We start from the raw sequence: 26760 nt of genomic DNA, 5'->3' as shown, positions 1-26760 counted from the left end.
GTTTTTTCAAAAACCAAGGGGTAATCTGAGTTTCGTTTGAAAACCAAGGGGTGACGTGTAATTTATCCGATATGTTGGATATGTTGTATATATTATGTAATATAGGGAAAAAGAAGGCCGCTTGGTTGCACTCCCTTCGCCTAGACACAAGTGGCAAAATGGCAATCCCACACCCCATATTGGATGTTCGAGCATGCACTCCCATTGGTCCCTGCATTGGTGCAAGGGCCACATGATCAAGTTGCATTCTCTCTCCCTATAATATATATTAGGGAGAAAGTTCTCTATCCACTGTGGCCTATGCCAACACTCCCATAAGTCTATCTCTCTCCTCCCCATTTGAAAAGACACATCTACCCCTTGTTTTGAGGAGGAGAGAGATAGACACATGAGAGATAAACACATGTGTGTGTGTGTGTGTGTGTGTGTGAGAGAGAGAGAGAGAGAGAGAGAGAGGCAAAAGGCAGACAATAGGGAGGCTTTGTTTATAATTTTCCCTGATTTTACTATCTTACCCCCCATTTAAGTACCAATTGTGCACATGTTCATTAATGGTAACCCACATAAATGATCAAAAACAATTTTTCGCCATAATAGATAAATGGTTCTTGACTCTATTTTAAAGGTTTTTCTATTATTCTGATTTATTTTAAATAAAAAAAAAGTCCATAAATGATACCAAACACCTAGAAAAACATTATAAATGAAACTAAACACTTGTAAAAATATTTTCTTGATACCAAAGAGAGCCTTAGGATATTTTTTAAGAAGAAGAGGAAGATATTTGGCATACTAGCTTTGTGTTGCTTTGGGAGAATTTATTCACCTTACGGTTTTGTGTTGATTTGGAAAAGAAAATGGTTGATGAGGGAATTTCTTCACCTACCACTGAAAATTATTTACACAACTACTTTCGAAACGATTTCTCATTCTCTATTATGTCTAATAGTCACCAAACAGTTTTCATTTTTTTTTAATAAATAAAGCTTATTATTAATGATTTTTTTTTTTAAATAAGTCATAAACAAAATGAAAAATTATACCAAAATGACCCTTATTCCTATGGAGGCATACTAGTGGCTGGGGCTTGGGGGTGGAAGTGGAGGTGGCAACCCAGTACCAGCTGTTCTAGGCAGTTGGCAGCTTCTCGAAGGGTTGAAAGCTAAATAATGCATCTTCATCTTTGCACTTCACTATCCCAAGGGACTATTTTCTTGCCACATGGTTAACTTAGTGGTAGGGGATGCGTTGCCAAGTTTACAAATAGGGGAAGGAAATAACCATCCTACCTCTCTGCCTGGATGGAGTCCCCCCTGTTAGAGGCACTTGAAGAAATGGAGCAGATAATTTTCCCACCAAAGGTCTAAATTAGTCTAATTCAAGTACCCTACAACTTGAATCAACTAAACTTTTTCGATCAGGTGATGCATATCATCGGTTTTTTTGTTTTTAATGTTTTCTTTTGCTTGTTTGTTTGGTGGGCTCATCTCTTGTTTCACATGGCTCATAAGTGTGAGTTCAGAATTCAGATCATGGTTTGAGGAATCGGTAACGGATCAGCTAGTACGAACAATAGGTAAAAATGTCAAAATATCTATTTTTTTTAAAAATAAAATAGGGGTAAACCTGACCAATCCAGATCGATATAGACCAATTTGGATCAATATTGAATAGGTATCTGTCCCAATTAATAAAACCCTGGTTCAAACAGGAAGGTATAACGGAGGAAAGAAAAAGTGGGAAACCAAGAGGAGGTGACAGGGTGTTTTTGAGGGATTAAAATCCTCTGCAATCCTTCATCTTGTGGTGCCTTGGAGTTTAGCCTGAGAGCTCAATACATGGAAGATGCTTCAATGCGAGCTTAATTGACTCTTTTTTTTTTTTTTTCTTATTGAGCTTGGCACTGTTGGATGAAACATCTACCACAAGTCAAGCTCTCAAGCCCGAACTGCAAGGCACCGCAAGATCAAGGCACTGCAGAGGATTTTTTTTCCCATTTTTGAGGGTTTGTGGTAGAGCAAAATAGAGGCCTTTTCTTCTTCTCTTCCTCTTATCTACAGAATGTCGCTTGTTGCCCAAGCTTGGTGTTGGAGGGTACTTTCCAACTGTTCTCTTGGCAGAAGGTTTGCAATTGGTTTTGTTGCTGTAGGGAAGATTGGAGATTGGGGTTTCAAAGATGGGTCCTTCACCTGTGTATCGAAGTATTGTCAAATACAGCTTCCAGCCCATGAAGTGCCATTACCTGTAGCAGGCAGAGTACCAGCTATTGCCCGCACTATGCGATCTTGATGCAATCAGAGTACCATGACTGTCTTAAGAGAGATCCTGGTAAAAAACAGATGAAACCAACAGATTTCAAGTAAATGAGAACATAATATAAACATAGTATAGCATATAGGCCAATTAACTCCAAGAAAGAATCAGTGGCTTTAAACAATCAAGAATATCTGAAATGGCTTTTGTACATTGAACCAGTAGCATTACAAAAATTCCACCCGTGGACTCCTTATTCCTTCTACATTTATTAATTTAAACTTTGACTCAACCCTAGAGGATTATGGTCGCGAAAAAGAAATGACAAATGAAACGGAGGAGTTAAAAATATAATGGAATGAAATTTAATTTACATGAAAGAGCTTTGAAGGGTGGAAAGAATTAAGTAAATATCTGTGGTGATTACTATGATAAATATGCTCTGTAAGAAGAAAAATCTTGAACCAGTCACCGTTTTAGATCTGCAGTCACAGATGTAGAGGGAAGAAGAGACATTTGTACCCCGCGTTAAATAACAATTAGCCGTGGATGTTGCACCGTTGCAAGTAAGGGTCATCGTAATTGAGATATTTGGTCCAGTATCCGTTGTACTTCGCAATCGCAATATCCAACCAGGGCTTCATGATTCCATCATAGTGGATTACGGCTGCACTTTCAATCTCACTCTCCAGTACCCCTGAGTCACTCCCAAGCCCAAGGATATGCCATCTTGGATCTAGAGCCACTGTTCTGTTGTAGAAGGTAACTAGACCCAGAGGCAAACTCCCATCTTTCCACAACTGTCTATGTTTGCCCTGCAATGCCATTTCCAGTCACAAAACAAACATCAAATCCCAAAGTACATGCATATATGCATCATAAGTGCACAGAACAGGGATATTGACTCATTGATATACTATCAAAAGGCAACGAATGCCTGCACAACTCATACCATTATACCATGCACCATATGCTCCCCTTCCTCTCCTCCACCCCAACCACCCACCCCCAGAAAAAAAGAAGTGTTCCAGTGTCAATTAGCACATGGAGTAATATGAATAAATGTAGTGGGCGAGCCTTGACGCAACGGTTAAGTTGCACTATTGCAACCTGTCAGTTGCGGGTTCAAAACTAGGAAACAGCCTCTCCTGCGAAGCCCTGCGAAGCAGTGGGTAAGGCTGCATGCATTTGCCCCTCCCAGACCCTGTAGTAGAGGGAACCTCATGTACTGGGACACTCTTTTAAGTCATGAATAAATGTATACCCAAGAATTTTGAACGCAGGTGAAAAAATCTGGATGCACAAACTTATAGAGGAAATCATTTATGAGGAGCCATGTGATACATTATTCAAATTGACATGGGGGGCAAATTCATTCATGCAATGGACAAAGAATCGAAACAGAAAATGATGAGAGATTCTAAGAATGAGATTAGACTTACATAGGTCAAAGACTCAAAATTGCACTTCCAGAATATATATATATATATAAAAGAATGTGATTAAATTCCGACTAAAGAAAGCTACCTCACTATATGTGCATAAGAATTATTTGATTTCCCTCTTTCACAAAAATTATGGTTTCCATCACCAGACAATCAGCAATAATTTTGCCCCAGGGAAATCTCGCCAAAATGGCAAGACTTCATTGTTTTCTGGAATAAAATGATTCGGTGGTTCAGTGTCGTAAATGCTTTCTGTTATGGCACCACAGTGGTGATTCCAGCATGACAGCAATGATGGCATTACCGGTAAGACCTCTCTCTCTCCATAGATATTATCTCTGATTGGTGATAGATTACAATCAAACTTGACAATATTGCAGAGCAAGTTGTGATCAGATGGACGGCTAAGAGAGACGGGAACTTTCCTTTCTCCTGGCACGGTTAACAAAAATACCCAAACCCTCTCTTCAGACATGAATATAAAGATGATGTCGTTGATTTTATTATATTCATTTTATTAATTGTTTTATTTCTTTCCCTTCTATTTCTCTTGCCTAGAAAAAACAGAGGCAACTTCCAGATTTTCTTCCAAACTTCTCCTTTTTTTTTCTATTTCTCATTTCTTTTCCTTTCTTTCACTCTCATGACAACCGTTCACAGCCTGAGGGGAAAAAAATCCCCAGATATAAGAGAAATGAAAGCAAAATGGTATATTCCAGAAACATGAATGAACTCACTTACCAATTGCAGATATTCATGGTAGACAGCTGTCAAGTCTCGCCTCCTCCACTCTCGCAGATCAAACACATTCATACCAAATGCCCATGTGCATGCTGTGGCATCAAACTTCTTTGAAATAAATGGATCCGAAAAATTAATAAGCAGATCCATCCGGTGAAATGATGTTTCACCCTCCCGACAAGTCATCACTGCACCATTTACTTTCCCTTTCATATTGACCCTCCACAATCCCCTCAAATCCTTCTGTACCACCAAATCATGGTCAAGAAGCACAATTTTGTTCAGCTCAGGGAAGACCTCTGGCAGATAGAAACGGAGATGGTTCAGCGCTGAAGAGTATCTCGGATCTGGAGAGTATTGATTTCTCAATGTTGAATTGTATTTAGAGGACAACCATTCAAAGTCGTCCATGCTCTGAATCTCAATGGAGGCTTCACCAAGGGGGTTTAACAAGAACCACATGGTAATTGCTGGGAGGTTGAGGGCATCGGTTACCACATGAAAAACAATATTCCTTGGTTCCTGGAAATGAGTCAAGCAGGATTAGTCATCTGTTCGCTGCTAAGTACTGCTGAGACTTAAACATAGCATGGCATATAATCCTTCCATAACTGCTCATTAGCATCTGGTGGCTTATCTTGCTAAAACATGACAGCTACAGAGCAAATGACACAGTCCAGGCAATGGCGGCTGTCCTTTCAGGCTTCCCATTACATGTATTCACATAGGAAGCCACAGTCAAAGCCAATCAAAGACGGGAGAAAGGGAAATTGAAAAAAACTCTGACAAAAACACACTTCATTACAAAGTAGAAATGATAAAGCAGACAAATTTACCATAGATGATGATATGGTGGAGTTAACAACCACTGTGCATGCAAGGACATTGTCAGAGAAAACAGAAAAATGATAGAGATCTGGGTCATGCAATTTGTGTCTGTTTGGGAGCTCTCGTTCCTCGGGCTGTAGGGCAAAGTAATCGGAAGTGAGCTGCATGGAGAGGCAGTGAAGACCCTTTGGAGTAGTCCTGGCAGCAAGCTTAACAAGATATGCTGCCTGATCCTTATGCGCCTCGAGTTGTTCCTCTGCATTATAGGTCATAGCACGGAGCTTGGTTTCCATGGCACAGCAGTCAGTGTAAATACGACTAGCTTTGGATAAGGAAGTCTCCATGAATCTCATCTTCTGCAAAGCCCTGCACAGTTTTCTGGTCTAAGATTAGAAGTTGCTTACTGCCTAGTTGGTCCAGAATAATCTTTCATCAGTTGTCTAATTTGTCCAAAAGCCAATTAGTCAGGATTAGGCTTATAGCTAAGTTGAGTTGTCTGGTTTTACAATTTACAACTAGCCATTTCATTGTCCTTTATGCTGACACATCATCCATGAGTTGTTCGGTTTTAAGAATTACCTCCTAGGCAGATCTGAATCTTTGGTGGCTTCACCCACTGTTTGCTCTACCTCTTTTATCCGGAATTTCAGTTCTTTCACTAAATGAGAATTGCTGTTTGGTGGAGCAAAGTTCAAGAAAGCCTTGGCCCTGATAACCTGATCTTTCATCTCTTTGATCTTCTCATCAGTTGGTCTCTGAGTCTGGGGAGACATTTCTCGTCTAACAGTTGTTTTGGCAGATTTTCCCTGCTTACAAAGGACCACACCAAACAAAATTTGTAAGATGGTTACAGAACATTATTTCGAAAGAGTTTTTAGAAAGATCCTTTCAACTAATTGATGCAGATCCTAGCCTCCTCGAATTGAAGAAGCCACCCTAAACCTAGGGTTTTAGTAGGAGCCTTAGCTTAGTTTAGTTTATTTCCATACTTAGTTTTTATTTTGTGTTTTTAATTGAACCGGGTTAAATTGGTTGCATCCAATTGGTTCAATTGGTCTAATTTAAGTGAAGTGATCCTATTGGCTAGTAGGGAATCTTTTTTTATTTTAAGTAGTTTAAGTTATTTTTAAGTCATTAGGACTCCATTTTGAGTCTATTTCAGTTTCCTAGTCAGTTTAAGTTAGCTAATAGGTTAAGGATTGGGTTAGGCCATTCCTTTTTAGTGTCTAAGTCTAATTTTGAGTCTTTTATATAAGATTCTAGGGGGGCCAAGTATTGGACACGAATTTTTATTAATAAAAACTCAGCTTTATGCTTGCTGCCTTTGTTGCTGCCTTTGCTTCATCGTGAGTGTGCCTTGTGAGTAATATCAAGGTTGCCTTGTGAGTACTATCAAGGTGAAGGGATTGGTGGATCTCCAATCGACTCCTTGCATTGTGAAGATCGGGAGGGCTGCTATTTATCTCCTTGCATCTTGTAGATCGGGAAACCCCATTGTTCATCTTCAAAGCTGCTGCCATTGAAGATCTCTTCAAATCCAGTAAGTTTGAATTTGAACTTTGTTTAAACCTTCTTCTTCTCACGCCTACCCTAACTAGGATTCCTCCATAACTTCAAATCTGTCCATTAATTTTAAACCAAACTTTCAGCATACATCCCTTACATCAGTATTGACACTCGATCCAAGTTTCATCAAACTCCCACCACCCTAAACCCTAGAATCCCCTACTCCTACCTCCATTAAGAATTGTCTCCAATAACCTTATCTTGCTGTCCAACTCATCTAACCTACTTCCATTCACTCAAACATCATAAAACCTATATCATTAGACTTCCCTACACCTGCCTATCATTACCATATAAGACAACCCTAACCTCAACCTAACTTTAACCCTAATTTTGACCTAAACTTCAATTCTGCCCAAAATCAGAATTTCAAAACTCATCCAAACCCTCACCTTTTTATACCATATTGACCCCCTAGACCTGCCCATTAATACCCTATAAACCCCTTTCCCAATATCAAACTCAAACCCTAGGAATTGACCTAAATCCTAGTGCTGTCCATTCGAACCAGCAGCCCCTTTTGTTATTTGATCCTGTTGTTTGGCTCCTAGTAGGTCTCCTACCTATCTAGGACTACATTACTAATACTATGAATATTTAAAATAGCTTTTATCAGCAATTTCCATTAAGCCTTACCAAAAGCTTCCAATGACAACCATTCAAAATCATGTACAACAAGCTTCCACATTTATAAAAATAATGCACAATGTACATTCACCTTAATTCCCAAGTTGGAATCTTAAAAGCTTCATCTAAAAATCCAAACTTATCATTTATCCTTTGGCCACCTTACATTGGACCCAGAAAAAGAAACAGAACCTGAACATATTACTAAATTTAATTTTACACCATCTACTGAGAGTGGTCAGATTTTTAAGGAAAAAGGAAAGAAAAAGGTACTGAGCAACCATTGAGGGGTTTTGGTTTTTCATAGTCTCTTAAACATGTTTGTCATGACTAATCCACGAAAATTTTTGTGGTTTTAGTTTTGCATAGCCTCATTGAGGGGGTAAAGAAACCATGGTGCAAAGTTTTGCGAAACTTGGTGAAGCATTTTGATTTTGCATACTTTCGAAAAGAAACAGCTTGCGATACATAAAAACGTCAAGGTTTTGACCGAAATTTCGACCTCGTTTCGCCGAGATCTCAGCCAAAAAGATACAAAGCTTTGTTATAAAATGCAAGGTTTCAAACGAGATGGGTCAAAATTTCAACCCATTTCATTCACTGCGACAGGTTTCACCATAGAAGGGGGGGAAACCTGGTTTTTGAGATTTCTTGGCCAAATTACCTACTGTACAAGGTTGGAACAAATACTTGGGCAGTGAAAAAACACAGTGGAAGCAACGATTTCTTGCGTTGTTGGAAGATTTGTGCAAGAAAATCATTTTTCCGTAAAAACTAATTTTTTCAAAAAAAAAAAAAGAGGATAAATACTTGGTGGTTGGCATTCAACTTTTTATGTTACACACCGTAGCCTGATCTATGACTTCACAGAGCCAGAATTTATTTTTTGTTTTAAATATTTTTTTTATTTTCTGATAAAAATGATTATCTTGCAACAAAATTTTGAAAAAAATAGGTTAATACTTAGTGTTTCATTCCTCTCTGAGTATGAGGGTCAATCACACACTGGGTCATCATTTATTTACAACATCTTTTCATTCCAGTTTTCCAGACCCCCAACCATACATGCCGGTGCCGGTTCCACAATCACCATACATGCCGGTATCGGTTCCACAGGCACCATCCAGTAGCAGTGGCTCTCCATCTTGTTCCTCATGGTTCAAAGACCTATACCCTACGTTAAGGTACCTCCAATCAAGATTTAAAGTATCCTTCCATATCCGCCGATACTAACCGCTACATATCGTATCTTTAAGGTACCGATACGATACCTAAAAAAGTGGTATTAGTGCATGTAAGAAACCTCATCTTGTATCTATAATCAATTGAATACCCTTGTCTCATTGTAGTTTATTCTCCTTCTAATACCTGATATATTTCACATATTACTTCTTTATAGTGTTTAATGCTTCAAAACTGTATTTTGCATATATCCTAAGCATTTCCATATGTTTCTTGACCATTTCCATACGTATCTAGCGTATCTTGCATCTCTCTGATGCGATACGTCTCTTAAAATCACCCTTCCGATACGATACCAGATACTGATACTTTAAACCTTGCCTCCAGTAGATTGATGATTCCATTTATAGGTTTATTGTGGAGAACTTCGAGCGTTTCTTCTATCATACTATGACATGGCCAAATTTTGTGATGGTCGGAGGAAAACTTGATCCGACAGCAGCAACAACATTCTAATGGTTTTGAACCTACCTGGAACTTGATGTGGTACTAGGAGTCTAAGACTTTAGGTTGGGCATAGGGGTGACTTGTATTGTTGACTCCAATATATTTCACTCTTTGTAATGAACCATGTATGATGTATGATTTATGAAATATTTAGAATTTTATGTCTATTCATTCTTAATGCATATTTCAGTTTTTTTTTTATTTGAATTGTATGTGTTCTAGTACTAGACATTGAATTTTTACAGCGTACACTGTCAACCTAGGGTCAGAAGTCAAACTACCATTTTTGTGTATTTTTTTTTAAATCTAAGGGTCCCACTATGTTTTGAGGGCCTAAAATAGGGTTTCCTAGAAGTTTCAAGACATGATTTGGCCATTTGGCCCTTGCAACCCATCATCATAACTTGCAGAAAAAAGTGTATAGGTTCCAGCCTAAATTTCGGTTTCGGTCGAAACCAGGCTCGAAACCAAAACCTAGTACTATGAAAGAAACTACAGCTCCAGCAGAAACAAAATAGGGAGACCCAAAGGTTTAGAAAAATGCATAAATGATTTTTGAAATTTGTTGAGTGATGTAACCCGAAAGGGTATTTTGGGGTTTTTCCCCCATATCTAGTAGAGTCGGCTATGAGGGGGCTTATTTGTAATTCTGTACATTCTTTCAATGTTATAAATAAGAGGATTTGATAATCACATTGATCATTCAAGCATTGCATTCTAAATTGTTCTGCTAAAATGGTATCAAAGTCTAAATAATCTGATCTAAGTTTCATAACACCCCCTCCCCATCGTTTCTCCTTCTCTCTTTCTCTCGGCCTCTTCTTCTCCATTTTTTCTGGTTTTCCAACCTTATTAAAGGGCAGCATTAAGGAGGTGATCGAATGATCTAGTTGCTGCCCTCCATCTTACCTCTTCAATCAATGATATAAAAGAGCCTTTTTTTGCGATAGCTGCTACTTCCCTTTCTTCTGCGATTTTTGGAGATTCCCTCCCTCTTGAAGATCAAGTCTCGATCACCATTGGAGATTGATTGTTCGTATTGGAGATCCATTCTGGCAGCCTTGGACAGCATTTATCACAAGTCATCATCAACAATTGAAGCCCCCTACCCTACATCGATCTCAACTTGAAAACCCTGACACTTATCGATTTTAGGGTTAGGGTTGTCACCACTTGTTGATTTTTTTAGGGGAGTTCTGTCCATACCAGAGGAACACTCGACCTTAATATCAGCCACATCTACTGAGTATTTTTGCAAAATTCAGGTCTTCTCTTCCTTGAATCGATTTCTCTAAATATCGATCTATTTTTTCAGCTTCATCTTTGGCTGGCTGCATCGATACCTTGCTGGTTCTGTTGATTGGTTTTTGCAAGTATGACGGGTTCAGATCTTACTACTGCTACTTCTGGGATTGATGGACAAGGACTGAGTATTTACCTTTTGCTGCTCCTATTAAACTCGATGGAACAAACTACATAATGTGGTCAAGATCTACTTATTTGACCATTGCTGGTCGAGGATTTACTGGACATATTATTGGCAGTGACAGAAAGCCAGAAGACACTGGTCCTCTTTAGGATCGATGGGTTTCCAATGATGCTATGGTGATGTCCTATTTGCTGCACTCTATGCAACCTGACCTCTCCAGCAATTACATATTATTGGATACAGCCCATCAAATATGGAGTGCTGCCAAGGAGACTTATGGGCAGGTAGGGAATGATGCTTAGGTGTATGAGATTCAAAAGAAGGTTCATGACACCACACTGAAGGAATTGTCAATCTCAAAATACTATGCTGCCCTAAAGAGGTTATGGCAGCAATTGGAAAACTACTCAGATTTTCAGCTTCCCATTGTAGATGATATTGCTGCCTATCGCAAACACGTGGACAAAATTTGTGTCTATGACTTCTTGGGAGGTCTGAATGTTGAATATGATCCTATTTGTGTGCAAGTGCTTAGCCGATCTCCTTTCCCTACATTAGAGCAGTCCTTTGCTTTGGTTCATATTGAGGAGACTCGTAGGGCTGCTATGTTGAACACCTCTACTGTTGAGAGATCTGCCTTACCATACCCGATGGCAATGCTTCCTCCAAGAAGCCTGTAAAGTGTGAACACTACAACAAACTCTATCACACTAAGGCTACTTGCTGGAAATTACATGGGAAACTTGTTGACTTTGAGGCGAAACGTGGTCGTGGGAAGTCCAAGTCCAAGGCTAATCACACTGAAACTATTGCTGCTGCACCCTGTACAGACATTGGTCTCACTCCGGATGAACTTCTAGCTTTCCGTCGCATGTTAAAGACCTCTCCAACTTCACCTGCTCCGGCATCTGCACTTGCTGCCCCTTCTGGTTCTCACTTTGCTTTAGGTATTCTAGTCGGTAGTCATTGTGCATCGGCTGTCTCCAGTCCCTGAATTATAGACTACGGTGCTACCGAGCAATGACTGGTTCCTCCCATATTTTTCACCAGTATTCTCCCTCTTTCGGGAAAAATACTGTTTGTGTGGCTAATGGTTCCCTTTCTCCTATATCTGGAAAGGGTTCCATTCACTGCTCTCCTACCCTTACATTATCTTCTATTTTGCATGTTCCTTCTTTTTCTACTAATCTTCTTTCAATTAGTAGTCTTACCAAAGATTTAAACTGCAAAATAACTTTTTTTTCCTTCTCATTGTGTCATACAGGATCTGATGAAAGGGACAACGATTAGGGGTGGTAACGTACATGATGGTCTCTACTTGCTTGACACAGGTCAGGCTTCTCTTCCGCCAGCTTCATCTCTAGCTCATCAGTTACACTCAGCCTCGTCTCCTGATCTCCACCTATGGCATTGTCGGCTCGGCCATCCTCCTCTTCGAACTTTAGCCTTTTATTTCCTCAGTTAGTCAAAGATTGTAAACCGGATGAGTTTTTATGTGAGGCTTGTGTTTTAGGTAAACAGACTCGTTCAGTTGTTCCAGTTATTTTCCTTTGAATAAAAGAAGTGTTTCTCCATTTGCTTTAGTTCATATTGATGTGTGGGGTCTTGCTCATTGTGCATCCATTTCTGGTCATAGATGGTTTGTTATTTTTATTGATTGTTATACTCGTACCACTTGGGTATACATGCAACACAAGAGTGAAGTTTTTCGTTGTTTTCAGCTCTTTCATCGTATGGTTCAGACTCAATTCAATACAACTCAAAAAATTCTGCGTAGTGACAATGGCAGAGAATACATGGAGAATAAAATTCCAAACATATTTGGCTGATAATGGGATACTTCATCAGACCAACTGTGCTGACACTCCTGTCCAGAATGGAGTGGCTGAAAGAAAGAATCGTCATTTCTTGGAAGTTGCTCGGGCCATTATGTTTGTGCGGCATGTTCCTTCTCAATACTAGAGTGATGCTGTCCTTAACACTGCCTACTTGATAAACCGCATGCCTACCCGTGTTCTTGATGGTCGTGCACCTACAGACATCCTCCAGGGTTCCTCTTATTTTGTTGTTCCACCGAAGATATTTGACTGTGTTTGCTATGCTCGTAACCATCATCCTCATGGCAAGCTTAATCCTCAAGGCATTCGGTGTATCTTTTAAGGTTACTCAACTACCCAAAACGGATACAAGTGTAATCACCCTCCTACCCGGTGTACTTTGGTCACTATGGACATTGTCTTCCATGAATCCCAAGTGTATTATTCACAGCCACCTCTTCAGGGGGAGCATGATTCAGGTATTGAAGAAGTGCCCTGCTATACTACCGGTTCCTATTCAGGGGGAGCCATCTCCTCCAACCTCTGCCCCAGCCTCTAGTTCGGTTCCTGTTCAGGGGGAGCAATTGGTTCGTAGACCTGTGAGTCAGATTCCTATTGATAAAGTCTATACCCGGATCCCTAAGCACAAGGAGCAAGTTGAGACTACCACCACTACTATACCTCTTCTCCAATAACCAGACCTTGATCCAGAGCCTACTACTCCATCTGGTAAGGATCCTTCTCTTGAATTACCTATTTTTGTTCGTAAAGGCATTAGGTCCTGTACCCAACATCCCATCTCCAATGTTATTTCCTATGATTCCTTGTCTTCTTCCTATCGTGTCTTTGTGTCTTCTCATTCCTCTGTTTCTATTCCACAGAAGTGGCAAGAGGCAATTGCAGATCCAAAGTGGAAAGCAGCCATGATGGAAGAGATGAAAGCCTTATCCAAAAATGAGACGTGGGAGTTGGTGGTTCATCCTTTGGGCAAGAAACCAGTCAGCTGTAAATGGGTATTTGTAGTCAAGCATAAGATGGATGAGTCAATAGATAGACTTGTGTCCAAGGGGTTTACTCAAACTTATGGGATCGACTACCAGGAGACTTTTGCCCTAATTACAAAGTTGAACACTGTTCGGGTTTTATTGTCATATGCTGTCAATCTGGGCTGGGATTTGCGATAATTGGACATAAAAAATGCCTTTCTTCATAGAGAGCTTGAAGAGGAAGTTTATATGGAGATTCCTACAGGTTTTTCATGTGATAAAACTCATGGGAAGTTTTGGAGACTAAAGCGGACATTATATGGGATGAAATAGTCCCCTCAGGCTTGGTTTGGCAGGTTCCATAAAGCCATGATTTCTGTCAGGTACAAACAGAGTAATGCTGATCACACCATGTTCATCAAGCGTCATGGAGATAAAATTACTCTTCTTATAGTCTATGTCGATGACATAGTTGTGACTGGTAATGATGCTAATGAGATTTCTCACATGAAGATTTTCTTGGGACGAGAATTTGAAATAAAAGATCTAGGACAACTAAGGTACTTCCTTGGGATTGAAGTTGCCCGTTCTTCCAAAGGCATTTTTCTCTCCCAAAGGAAGTATGTTCTGGACCTACTCTCAGAGACTGGTTTGTTAGGGTGTCATCCTTGTCATACTCCTTTGGAAGCTACTACTCATCTGAAAGAGAAGATGGTGATCCTATTGATGAGGGACATTATCAATGGTTGGTGGGAAAATTGATCTACCTCTCCCATACTAGACCAGACATTGCATTTGCAGTGAGTTTGGTCAGTTAATTCATGCATGATTCCTACTCCACTCATATGGTGTTGTTCTTAGTATTCTCCATTACTTGAAGTCAGCTCCAGGAAAAGGGATTCCCTTGTCTCCGCATGATCATCTTTGTATTGAGACCTACATTGATGCTGACTAGGGTGGTAATCCTGATCGGAAATCTACTTTAGGCTATTGTACGTTTGTAGGAGGTAACCTTGTCACATGACGTAGCAAGAAGCAGAATATTGTGGCAAAGCCTAGTGCTGAAGCAAAGTTCTGTGCTATGGCCTAAAGAATCTGTGAGTTACTATGGCTTCAAAGTTTACTTCAAGATCTTAGTGGTTTTGTTCATCGTCCAATGATGTTGTACTATGACAACAAAGCACCAATTAGCTGCCCACAATCCAGTGCAGCATGACCGTACCAAACACGTGGAGAATGACAGACACTTCATCAAGGAGAAGTTAGAAAGTGGATTGATTTGATACCTTTTGTGAAGTCAAGTGACCAGCTTGCTGATGTCTTCACTAAAGGATTGAGTGGAAAAATGTTTCATCCTAACTTGGTCAAGTTGGGCATGTGTGATCTCTATGCACCAACTTGAGGGAGAGTACTGAGTGATGTAACCCGAAAGGGTATTTTAGGGTTTTACCCCCATAGCTAGTAGAGTTGGCTATGTTATAACTAATGGGTTTCATAATAAGAAAATAAAGTTCACAGTAAGCATCAAAGAAACAGCCCTGCAAGTTGCCTCTTATTTGATATGGAATCCCGACCGAGTCCTCCTCAACCCTTATAAGGCTAAATTTTCAGGGAGAGAGTCAGCTAATCTAAGAGTCTAGCAAAAGGGATAGAACGACGTGTTCATCAAGAAAATGATAGACCCAGATCTCTTAGGACTTTTACAACCTATGCAATCTCTATGGTCCTGCAAAGCAAGATGAAAACTGTAACAGAGTATAGAAGAAGAAAACCAGAACCGAGAATGGAGGAAGAAGATGAGGAAGAGGAGAGAACTGTTAAATTAATCCGTCTCCCTCATAATGCTTGTATTTATAATCTCAAATTACAATAGAAAGGGGAACTCCTAATCAAATTAGGAATTCCTAATCATGATAGGATTCCAAGTTACAATAGGAAAAGAGCCATGAAATAAAACTAGAACTAGAACTAACAACTCAAACTGAAAATAAGACTAACAACTCACAATAGAATTAGGACTTGACATAATTAGAAACTAGGACTCCAACTAGGACTAGGAAAATAGAAGATACACTTATCAACCAAATCACTGTTCATGTGAACAGTGTCACATGAACAGTGCTTCAACACTCCCCCTCAAGCTGGAGCGTACAAATCACCTAGATCCAGCTTGGTACAACTTCGACGAAAAGCAGGTCCAAATAGAGCGTAAACATATCACCAAGTTAATTGTATTAGAGAAACGGAGTATCAATTAACTTCTTCATAACAGCATCCCAAACAAAGTGACAATCAACCTCAATGTGCTTGGTCCTTTCATGAAATACAGGATTACTTGCAATATAGATGGCGGCTTGATTATCACAAAACATTTGCATAGGCTGAGTAATGGGAAATCCCAATTCTTGGAGCAAGGATTTTACCCACATCAATTCATCTGTAGTATGTGTTATTGCTCGATATTCAGCTTCAGCACTTGATCGAGCAACAGTTGTTGTTTCTTGCTTTTCCATGCGACCAAATTACCACCCATGAAGGTACAAAAGCCAGTAGTAGAACGCCTATCACCATCAACACCTGCCAAATTAGCATCTAAAAACCCAACCAGATTAGCATTCCAATTAGGTCGATAAAGAAGACCTTTACCAGGAGCACTCTTTAGATAGCACAATACATGGCAAGCAGCATCCCAATAAATTTTCTTTGGACACTGCATAAATTGACTAATAACCCCAACAGCAAAGGATATATCCGGGCAAGCGACTGTAAGGTAAATGAGTTTGCCAACTAATCTTCTATATCGATGAACATCTGAAAAATCCTCACCCTTGATGGACCCAAGTTTCTGATGGGGATCCATGGGAAAATCTGTTGGTTTGGAAGCAAGCATTCCAGTGTCGGTCAGAAGGTCAAGAACATATTTCCTTTGAGATAGGCTAATACCTTTCTTGCTTCGCAAAACCTCAATACCAAGAAAATACTTGAGAACTCCCAAGTCCTTCATCTAAAAGTATTGATGAAGATATGCTTTAACTTGGGCAATACCAAAAGCATCATTACCAGATATAATAAGGTCATCCACATAAACTCCCATCACCACCACTTTTGAATTCTGACGGCGAACAAAAACAGAGTGGTCAGAATAACACTGTGAGAATCCTACCTGAGTAACAATGGAGCTGAACTTATCAAACCATGCTCTTCGGGATTGTTTCAACCCATAAATTGCCTTACGAAGCTTGCAGACTTTGGTAGACTTCCCCTGAGCAACATACCTAGGAGGGATATGGCCTTTGAACCAAACTAAATTGGGCCAGGGGACATTGGGACTAGGGTCTCGAACAAAATTCCAGGCTGAGCTGGAGCTGAAGAGGCCGTTGGGGGAAGGGAGCCAAATGATTTATCCGCATGAGGGGGGGGGGAAGGATGAAAGGGAGGGAGGGATGTCCAGATTTGGGAGAGGATAAAGGGATTGAGAGAGGAAGGGGGTCCAAGAGCCTAAAGAAATAAGGGAAGAGAGAGGGGTGGCTTTTGGAAGACCAGAAGAATGAAGAATAAATCGACCTGGGACCAAATAAATTGTAAAGAACCCCTAAAGGATGCCAAGGATCAAGCCAAAGAGAGGTGGAGGAGCCATCAACAATAGAGGTTGATAAACCTCGGAGGGTGAGGGGTCGGAGGAGGAGAATCTTACGCCAAATCCAAGAGGAGTCAAAGGGAATAGAGGCAGACCAGATGGAGTCCATCTTGAGGAGGTGGGAGTAAACCCAATTGACCCAGATGGAATCCTGGCGGGAGGAGATTTTCCAAATAAGCTTGAGGATGTCCGCAGTATTGTAGTCGCGAATGCGACGAATGCCAAGACCTCCCTCAAATTTGAGGAGACAAATGGACTTCCAACTGATTGGGTGGAGGAATTTAGAGGTGTCATTCCCTTTCCAGAGGAAAGCACAGAAGAGATGCTCTATAGCCTTGATGGTGGCTTTATGGATACTGAAGATACCACACCAATAGATATAGGAAGCTTGGAGGACCGAACAATGAGCAATGATGTATGAAGTCGATTATATGTTCATTCCTATGTTATCCTTTCTAGTTTTACCACTCATCCATCTCAACATCCTCATTTCAGCTACACTAAGTTTATCTATATGGTGTTTCTTCACTGCCCAACATTCGACTCCATACATCATTGCTCGTCACATTCCTAAAATTTTCCTTTGAGTTTTAAAAGTAATAAGTCAATCACACAACACCCTGGACACACCCCTCACTTCATCCATCCTATTTTAATTCTTTGTGCAACATCATCCTCTATTTCTTCTTCTTTATTTATGATTGAACCCCAGTACCTAAACTTTTCACTTTGCAATAACTCCCTATCATCAATTTTCATCAACTCATTTTCAAGTTGTTACTAAAGTAGTAACATTACACACCATATACTCTTGTTCTACTTATCTTAAAACCTTTTGATTCCAAAATTTATCTCTATAATTCCAACTTGGTAATTATCTTTGCTTTTGTTTCATCCAAGGTTTTAGCACTCGGCGGGCGAAACCAAGATCTCGGCGAGTTGATGTATTTTTTTCCGTCAAGACTCGGTAGTGGGTTTCGGTGGCCATATGGCCAAGATAGGTCCTGAAACTTGACATCCACCCTATTTTAGGCCTTCTAAACACAATGGAAAAATTAGTTTTTACAAATTCAAACCCAAAATGGTACTTTGACTTTAGACCCTAGGTTGGTAGTCTACCGCGTAGGTGAGCTATACCCTAGGCTGTTCCACACAATATTTAGAACACATAATTAAGGTAGAGGTGTAAAACAACTTAATTACGTATTAGGAATTAAAAAACCATCAAGCCATAATCCATTTAAGCATTAAGCATCATATTCATAATCATACATGGTAAAGGTTTGATGGTTTGTTAATAATTGTTAGATACTTGGAAAGAGACATAGATTAAACAAATACAAGTGTAAATGTGTAACAAGTCCTACCATTTGAGGGTACCTAGTACTGAAACGAGTGCCAAGCCGGATCCTCAAAACAACCATGTTTCTATGAAAAAATAGTTTTTGAGAAGTATTTTTTTACCTAAAATTGTTCTTGAGAAGAAATGCAGCTCCCTATCTTGATGTTGAAGCTTCAATCTAAAGTCTCCAAGCTTTAATCTTCAGTTGATGTGAGATTTGCCACAAAAAAAAAAATTCACCAAAACCCTCACTTGGAGGTGTTTTTTCTTCACAATTGAGAGAGAGAGGCGAGACAGCGAGATAAGGTCGATTTCGACCGAAAATGTGTTTTTTAACAAAGGTTTTGGTATCATTCGACCGAGTCGAGTCAAGATCGAAACTTGAACCGAGATCTCGGTCGAGATAATGTACTACTTCCATTTCGCGTTGTGCCTCGACTCGAGAAACCACAAAACCGAGATATTAGCGAAATCTCGGCGAGATCTCACCGAGATCTTGTACCATGGTTTCATCCACCAAAACAATATCAACACCACAAAGCATACACCAAGAGATCAAATCTTGAATGTCTCTACTCAACTCACCAATGATTAGCGCAAACAAATATGGGCTTAAAGATGATCCTTGGACCTTAATGTAGTCCAATTGCAATTTTGAATTCACTACCCTATCCCCCAATAGTTCTTACACTAGTCACTACATCGTTATACGTATCTTAGCTATACATATTTACTTGAAACACTTCTCTTCTCTAATACTTGCCAAATTAACTCTCTAAGGACTCTATCATAAGCTTTTTCTAAGTCAATAAAGACCATATGGAGATCCTTCTTACATTCTTTAAATCTTTCCATTACTCTCCTAAGAAAATAAATAGCTTCTATAGTTAATTTTCCTAGTATAAAACCAAATTGGTTATCCGTAATATTAGTTCCTGTTGTAAGTTGTAATTTGGGGTTTAAGGGTAGAATTGCCCATAGGGGTATTTTTGTCCTGTAACCTCTCTAGAATGTTCCACTCCTCCTTATAAATAAAGATCAACTGTGTCTCATATGACACAAGTCCTATTTTCCCAACTCATCATGGTATCAGTGGGAAAGATCGACCTAGGGAATCAGCCCTAATCCAGCCTCTCCTCCTCTCTCTCTCTTTCTCTTTCTTTTTCGATTTCAGTGCTTCCCACAGTCTAGCGCCACTCCACTGCCTTCCATCTTCTTCTAGCAGCAGTCCTTCTTACCGCAGCCCTCTCTCACAATCCATCCACCTTGGTGGCTCTTTTCTAAGCCACTGAGGGCCTTTTTTTTTGGTTCCTTCAATTATACTAATGCTGTGAAGGACCTAACCATTATTTTTCTCTCTTTGATGGGATCCAGACTTTATCTAATCAATTTTTTAACTTTTCTGGCGTCGTTTTTTTCTGGGTTCCCTTCTTTTCTAATCGATTCTGTTACACCTTTTTTGAATCGATTTTTTCTGCCCTTTGTTTCCTTGCGTCCATCTATTTTCAGAATACCACCTGAAATCGATCCTTGTTTGCAGTCTTTTGTTTCGATCTCTTGCATCTTGCTAGACTCAATTTTTTTTCCAAACTCCTTGGAATCGATTTTTCTGAATTTTTTTTTTACCAGCTTTACAAGATTGATTCTCTAGGATCTTCTATTCAATCTGAGATGCCTGGTTCAAAGGTATCGTCTGGTTCTTCTAGAGGAAGATGGGGGCCACCATTACCCAACTTTTCCCCCTTGTGCCATTAAGCTTGATGGGGGAAATTATTTGAAGTGGTCCAAGTCAGTTTATCTCTCTATTGATGCTCGTGGATATTGTGACTATCTCACTGGTGCTAAGCCAAAACCCACTACTGAAAATGAACAGGCAAAATGGAGTTCCGCCAACTCCCTGGTAGTGTCCTTTCTCTTCAACAGTATGCAGCCAGAAATTGCTGATGGTTATATGCTCTTGGACACTGCTACCAAGATATGGAAGGCAACTCAGGCAACCTATTCCCAAGTCGGTAACGATGCTCAAGTCTATGAACTACGTCAGAAGCTTCATGAGACTAAGCAGCGGTATCGAACCTTGTCTCAATATTTATCTGAGTTGCGATCCCTCTGGCAATCTCTGGACTATTCTGATGACTTTCAGTGCTCCACCGCTGCTGATGTTATTGCGTTTCAGAAACGGAAAGATAAGTTCCGTGTTTATGATTTCTTGGCTGGCCTTAAGGTTGAGTATGATCAGCTTCGTGCACAGATTCTCAGCCGTGAACCTTTTCCCACTTTGGAGCAGTCCTACGCCTTGGTACTATTGGAGGATACTCGCCGATCTGCTATGCTTCCGCATTCTGGCCCTTCTGCACCCGAGCGATCATCCCTTATTTCTGGTCCTGCGGTACCATCTCAGGGAAGTAACCAGAAGTCCACTGATCACCCTACTTCTGATCGGCCTCCTATCAAGTGTGACTATTGCGGTCGAGAGAGACACACCAAAGATTTCTGCTGGAAACTCCACAGTCGTCCTGTTGATGGTAATACTAAGGGCCGTGACCGTGGTCATGGCAAGCCATCTGCACATGTGTCTGAAACTATCGAGGCTGAATCACCAGCTCCTGTTGCTCCTTCTGCTGCTCCTTCCATGCCAGATGAAATCACTATGCTGCTCTGCCGCTTGGTAACAAAATTGGATCAGCCAGCCCCTGTCAATCCTGCCGCGGCTTCCTCCTTTACGTTTTTACCAGGTTCCTCCTCTGCAGGTATATCTTTTGCTGGTTGTGTGTCTGCTGCTCCCAGTCCATGGATTATTGACTCTGGAGCCTCAGACCACATGACCGGTAATTCTAGTCTTTTTTTCCTGGTATTCTCCTTGTTCTGGTAAAGACAAAGTTCACATTGCAAATGGGTTTCTTTCCTCTATATTTGGACAAGGATCCGTTCGATGCACTCCTACTTTAACTCTGAATAATGTCTTACATGTTCCTGATTTTTCTACCAATTTACTTTCCATTCAGTGTCTTACCACTGATTTAAATTGTAAAGTAATTTTTTTTTCTCTTCCTACTGTTTGTTTCAGGAACTGGTAACGGGGGAAATGATTGGCTATGGTAGGGCTCGTGGTGGTCTCTATTTGCTCGATGAGAACACATCTTCCCAAGCTCATCACACCAAATCTGATGTTTCAGCATCTCTTCTTCTTTGGCATAAGCGTTTGGGTCACCCGCCTGTGGGGATCTTAGTTAAATCTTGTCCTAATTTATTTTCTAGATGTAGTTCGAAAGATATATTATGTGAAGCTTGTGTTTTAGCCAAGCAAACCCGTATTTCTTATCCTATTTCTAATAATAAAAATCCAAACCCTTTTAAGTTAATTCACTCGGATGTCTGGGATCCAGCTCGATGTACGTCTGTTTTGGGTTTTAGGTGGTTTGTGTCTTTTATTGATTGTCATACTCGGGTTACCTGACTCTATTTGATGCAACATAAGAATGAAGTGTTCACCTGTTTTCAATCCTTCCACAACATGATCCGGACTTAGTTCAAGACCGACATCCAATGATCCAGATCCTTCGTAGTGACAATGAACGAGAATATTGTGATGGTCAGTTTCGGGCATACCTTGATTCTCACGGCATTCTCTATCAGACTAGTTGTACAGATACCCCTGCCCATGATGCTATCACCCACCCACACGGCGTATGTATGTCAGTATGGATGTGATCTTTAATGAGGCAACACCTTACTTCTCTCCGGCATCTCCTCAAGGGGGGCCCATGGTACTTAGTGATGAGGGATGACATGCCTCAAGGTTCTTCTCTTCCTCATCTTCCTCCTGCTGCAGTTGCTCCTATTCAGGGGGAGAATTCGGATAACACTGATGCTGTCCATGGTCATACTCCAGTCCATGGTCACCAACCAATTGTTCCTTTTGACATTGTCTACAATCTTCGACCTCGTGAGCAACAAATAGTGCCTACCACAGCTGCACCAACTCTATCTAGTGAACTGTCGCCTCCTGCAACAGATCCGGTTACATCAGGTAATGATCCTTCTGAGCCCATTATTTCAGATTCCAGTATTTCTTATTCTCCTCTTGATGCTTCCCTTGACCTTCCCATTGCCCACCGTAAGGGGACTAAAACTTGTACGCTACATCCTATCTCTAAGGCTGTTTCGTATGGGTGTCTGTCTCCTTTTCGTGCCTTTGTATCGTCTTTGTCTTTTGTTTCCATTCCTCAGAATTGGTAGGAGGCTCTTAAAGACCCAAAGTGGAGAGCAGGAATGGTGGAAGAAATGCAAGCCTTGAAGAAGAACAATACATGGGACTTGGTGAGTCTTCCTCCCCAAAAGAAGACTGTTAGTTGTAAATGGGTGTTCGTTGTTAAGTAGGAGGCAGATGGATCCGTAGATCGTTAGAAGGCTCGGCTGGTGGCTAGAGGATTTACACAGACCTATGGTATGGATTATCAGGAGACCTTTGCACCGGTGGCAAAAATGAACATCATTCGGGTCATTCTCTCATGTGCCGTCAATCTCGGTTGGGCATTGCAACAACTCGACGTCAAGAATGCCTTTGTACATGGGGAGCTTGAAGAAGAGGTGTATCTTGACATTCCTCCTGGGTTTTCTAGTGAAGCAACTGTTGGCAAGGTGTGCAAACTCAAGCGTGCTTTATATGGACTAAAACAATCCCCTCGGGCCTGGTTCGGCAGATTTCATAGCGCTATGATCTCATTTGGCTACTCCCAGAGCAACGCTGATCACACTTACTTTATTAAGCACACTGGGTCAAAGATCGTAGTTTTGATTGTCTATGTCGATGACATAGTGGTAACCGGCGACGACACTGAGGCAATACAATGCCTCAAGGCGTATCTTGGTCGAGAATTTGAGATCAAAGACCTGGGACAATTGCGCTACTTCCTAGGCATCGAAGTGGCTCATTCTACCAAGGGCGTATTTCTCTCTCAGTGAAAATACGTCTTGGATATTCTGACTGAGACTGGTATGTTGGGATGTAAACCAGCCGATACACCAGTTGAAGCAAATGTTCGTTTATCTAGTCAAATAGGTGAACCTATGGACAAAGGACAGTACCAATGTCTGGTGGGAAAATTGATCTATTTATCCCACACACGACCTATATCACCTTTGTTGTTAGCATGGTCAGCCAGTTCATGCATGACCCATACTCCTCTCATTGGGAAGCTATCATTCGGATACTCCGATACTTGAAGGCAACCCCAGGTAAAGGAGTCCTTTTCTCGCCTCATTCTCATCTTTGAATCGAGGCCTTTACCGATTCAGATTGGGCCAGTTCTCCTGATGACAAACGGTCTACATCTGGTTATTGTACATTGGTTGGAGGTAACTTGGTCACATGGCGCAGCAAGAAGCAGGCCGTGGTTGCCCGATCAAGTGCTGAAGCCGAATTTCGTGCCATGTCTCACGGCATCTGCGAGCTGATGTGGATTAAAGGCCTATTACAGGATTTGGCTGTCACTGTACCTTTGCTGAATCAGCTTACAGTTATTGTGCATTAGATAAAATTTCAGGGTTACAAGAAGCCATTTCCTTCTTAAGTTTATATAGTATGATCCCACCTATGCCAACTTCATAACTAATTTTAATAAAGTATGGATTCTATCATAGATCCATCAATATACCTTTCCCTTCATCCCTTATTAACACCGACTCTTGTTAATTTGAAGATTTCAGTCCTTTTGCTAACCTTTCAAACCTAAAAATGAGGTTATTCAAAAATAATCCCATAAAAAGAACTTACTTTTCCACCACGAGAAGCTGAAACATTCTTTCGTTGACTGCGCTGATTTTCTTGGCGGTGATCATGATCAGTTCCTAAAAAGTTTTGGGCAAAGAGAGAAAGAAGAGTCACATCAGAAACATTCTCAACAAGCAAGCAAATATTTAGAGTGACAATTAGTAATACCAACAAAAAACAACATCAACAATAGTTACTGTTACACCAACCATGTCTTTCCAACAAACTGGCACTTCCACTATCCCCGAGCTTCAGATCCTCATCAGAAGAAGAATTCTCATCGACTACAGAATGAAGTTCTTCATCTTTGTACACAACTAACGTCGGCTCTTTCAATCCTTGGCCAGTTTCCTAGATAACAAAGCAGACTCAAATCCACCAACCATAAGGATTTAAAGAAACAGAGCAAAACATTATAAACTAAACCCAACTCAGCCACCAAAATTTATAACAAAAAAAATTTATTGAAAAAAAAAAAATACCTGCTTGATCGAGTTTAATTTCAAAGTATCTGCCCTGTATTTCTGCATCCATCAACAAAACCAGTCTTCAATCTCCCCAAATATCAATTAACACCCCCCCCCCCCAAAAAAAAAAAATTGAAAGAACAAATACTTACAATGCTGGATAAATCTTCAATAAGTTCCTTATGTGCTGCAGTAGTAGATTCACAAACGAACAGAGGATCCAAAACAAATTAAATACAGAAAACTAATATGGAAAGAAACCCAGAAAAAAAAAAAGTAAAAGAAATTACCAGCAGAAGGGGTGAGATTTTTTAGCCTATTAGAGACTAGAACGATTGGAGCAATAACACAGACAGAAAGCAAAGAGAGGATGAGAATCCTTTGGCATCTGAGATCCTGCTTCATCAAGACCTAACAAAAGATCAAAATTTTTTGGTACTTTTAATTTCTGGCTGCAACTTTGATTCCTTGTTTCGAAGAAATAAGTGGCTCACGAGGAATAGAAAGAAACAAATTATATTCGATCTCGAAGTCCTAGTCCATGTACCACACGGACTTCTCGATTTTTTGAACAAAATGGCATTTGCAGATTCTTCTTAGGCTTCTTCGCTCTCCTTCATCTAAGAAGGAAAAAATGTAATTATTTACAGTTTTAGGGTTTCCAGGTCGGTTCATGTAAAGAAGAAAAGATTGAAAGTTCTGTGTTTGTGGAATTCTACGTAATTGGTAGATCGGCGAAGAGAATTGAAACTCATATGACAGTGACGATGATGACGAGGATCATGATGTTGATGTTAATTTTGATGTTTTTATGAAATAATAAATGATGCTCATCATCATTATGTGGTTTATAGTCCTCACTCACTCCGTTTTAAGTATCGGTATCGGTATTAGTATCGTATCGTCTGTATCGGTTTTGCAGTGACTGATCCCGATATAATGTATCAATGGTGCGGCATGAACAAGAGATAAAATGGTTAAAAATGTTCAGGAGAATCAAGGTAAATTTGTTTGTACTGATATCAATCCGATACCGTATCAATTTCTGAATTAACCGATACCCACTGAAGTGTTGGGCCTTTGGCCCATTATGGATGAGCGGCCCCAATTTTAGTGACATATGTACTCCAATCACCATCTTTCTTCCTATTTTTGGGTCTTTGAACTCATGTTCATGACAATTGAAAGCCCAACCTTTAACTTTTTATGGGAAAAAATTGGTAGAAACAGGAAAGTCTAACTACAAGTCCACAACCAAAGAATAAAATAAGTCCAAGCAAATTCCCTTGGAAACCTGGTTGGTGAGGGACCACCTTATCGTAGACTAGCTAAGTAGTGGGGTAGTTGTAATGCTCCTTAGATTCTTGTCTTCAATTATTAAAGATTTCTATCCCAAAAAAAAAAAAAAAATTATTAAAGATTAATTTTTATTTTCAATAACATTAAAGGTTCATTTTATTTAGAGAAAAAAAAGATTGTTAGGTTGCGTGGTGGTGTCTGCGACTAAATAGACATAAGAAGGGCAAATAATCATTCTACCTCCTATCAAAATGGAAAAAAAAAATTTCATTTCTATTGGATGTACGCATCCATGTGCGTTCGTTCTCATTGGCCCCTGAACTGATACAAGAGCCATGTAGTCTGGTAGGAATCCCTCTCCCTTTTATTTATTAATGTTGCACTAGTACGTTACCAATACTTTTTTTTTTTTTGGTTGAAATAAGTTGCCAATACATTGAAAATAATAAATACATAAATAAATAAGGGGGAAAGATCTCCGCAATGCTAGCACAAAAATGAAATTGCACGTCCCCACCCATATTATTGTTCCCCTCAAGGATAAATTATCTTTGTATAGTGTTGACAAAACTATGATTGGTTACCATTTTAAGAACATTTTTCTATCATAATTTTTTTAGGACAATCAATTTTCTTTTATTGAAAGAATAAGATGTGTTTTAAAAATCAACTAGTAAAACCCACTAATTTTGTGTTCGAACTTTGGGAAATTTTCAATAACTATATTATATATATAGTTACTTATGAAATACTTTTGTACAATTGAAACCCTAATCCTAAACTTGCACAACACTTTCACCCATACCTTGTTTCTTTACTTTTTAAATAAGAATGCACGTATTTTGTAGAAAAGATTCAGAT

The 26760-nt window shown here is 40.0% G+C and overlaps 1 protein-coding gene across 2 annotated transcripts; it reads right to left on the bottom strand.

Moving 5' to 3' along the window:
* Window positions 1-2403: 2403 nt before the first annotated feature.
* Window positions 2404-25053, bottom strand: LOC122644673 (probable galacturonosyltransferase 6). Of its 2 annotated transcripts, none has more exons than XM_043838062.1 (9): window positions 24891-25053; window positions 24753-24787; window positions 24616-24657; window positions 24343-24484; window positions 24137-24210; window positions 5847-6073; window positions 5276-5645; window positions 4440-4961; window positions 2404-3068 (listed from the first exon to the last, which is right to left on the bottom strand). In XM_043838062.1, the coding sequence occupies exons 1-9, from the start codon at window positions 25003-25005 to the stop codon at window positions 2793-2795; spliced, it is 1803 nt and encodes a 600-aa protein (XP_043693997.1). In that variant the 5' UTR covers window positions 25006-25053; the 3' UTR covers window positions 2404-2792. The 2 variants fall into 2 exon arrangements, with proteins under 2 accessions (XP_043693997.1, XP_043693998.1); XM_043838063.1 differs by having other exon boundaries at window positions 5276-5633.
* Window positions 25054-26760: the final 1707 nt, after the last annotated feature.

Source organism: Telopea speciosissima, chromosome 11, assembly GCF_018873765.1.
Source record: "Telopea speciosissima isolate NSW1024214 ecotype Mountain lineage chromosome 11, Tspe_v1, whole genome shotgun sequence".
Lineage (NCBI taxonomy): Eukaryota > Viridiplantae > Streptophyta > Magnoliopsida > Proteales > Proteaceae > Telopea > Telopea speciosissima.
The sequence above is the reverse complement of the archived record's forward strand: the minus strand, read 5'-3'. Positions and strand labels throughout refer to the sequence as shown.

What these genes read in the sequence shown, in the direction of transcription:
- LOC122644673 (XM_043838062.1), bottom strand. Translation starts at nt 25,005, where the DNA reads ATGAAGCAGGATCTCAGATGCCAAAGGATTCTCATCCTCTCTTTGCTT. An exon ending in AATTAAACTCGATCAAGCAG is followed by an intron (nt 24,485 to 24,615) that starts GTATTTTTTTTT and finishes TTTGTTATCTAG; the next exon opens with GAAACTGGCCAAGGATTGAA. An exon ending in GATTCAGATCTGCCTAGGAG is followed by an intron (nt 5,646 to 5,846) that starts GTAATTCTTAAA and finishes ATCTTAGACCAG; the next exon opens with AAAACTGTGCAGGGCTTTGC.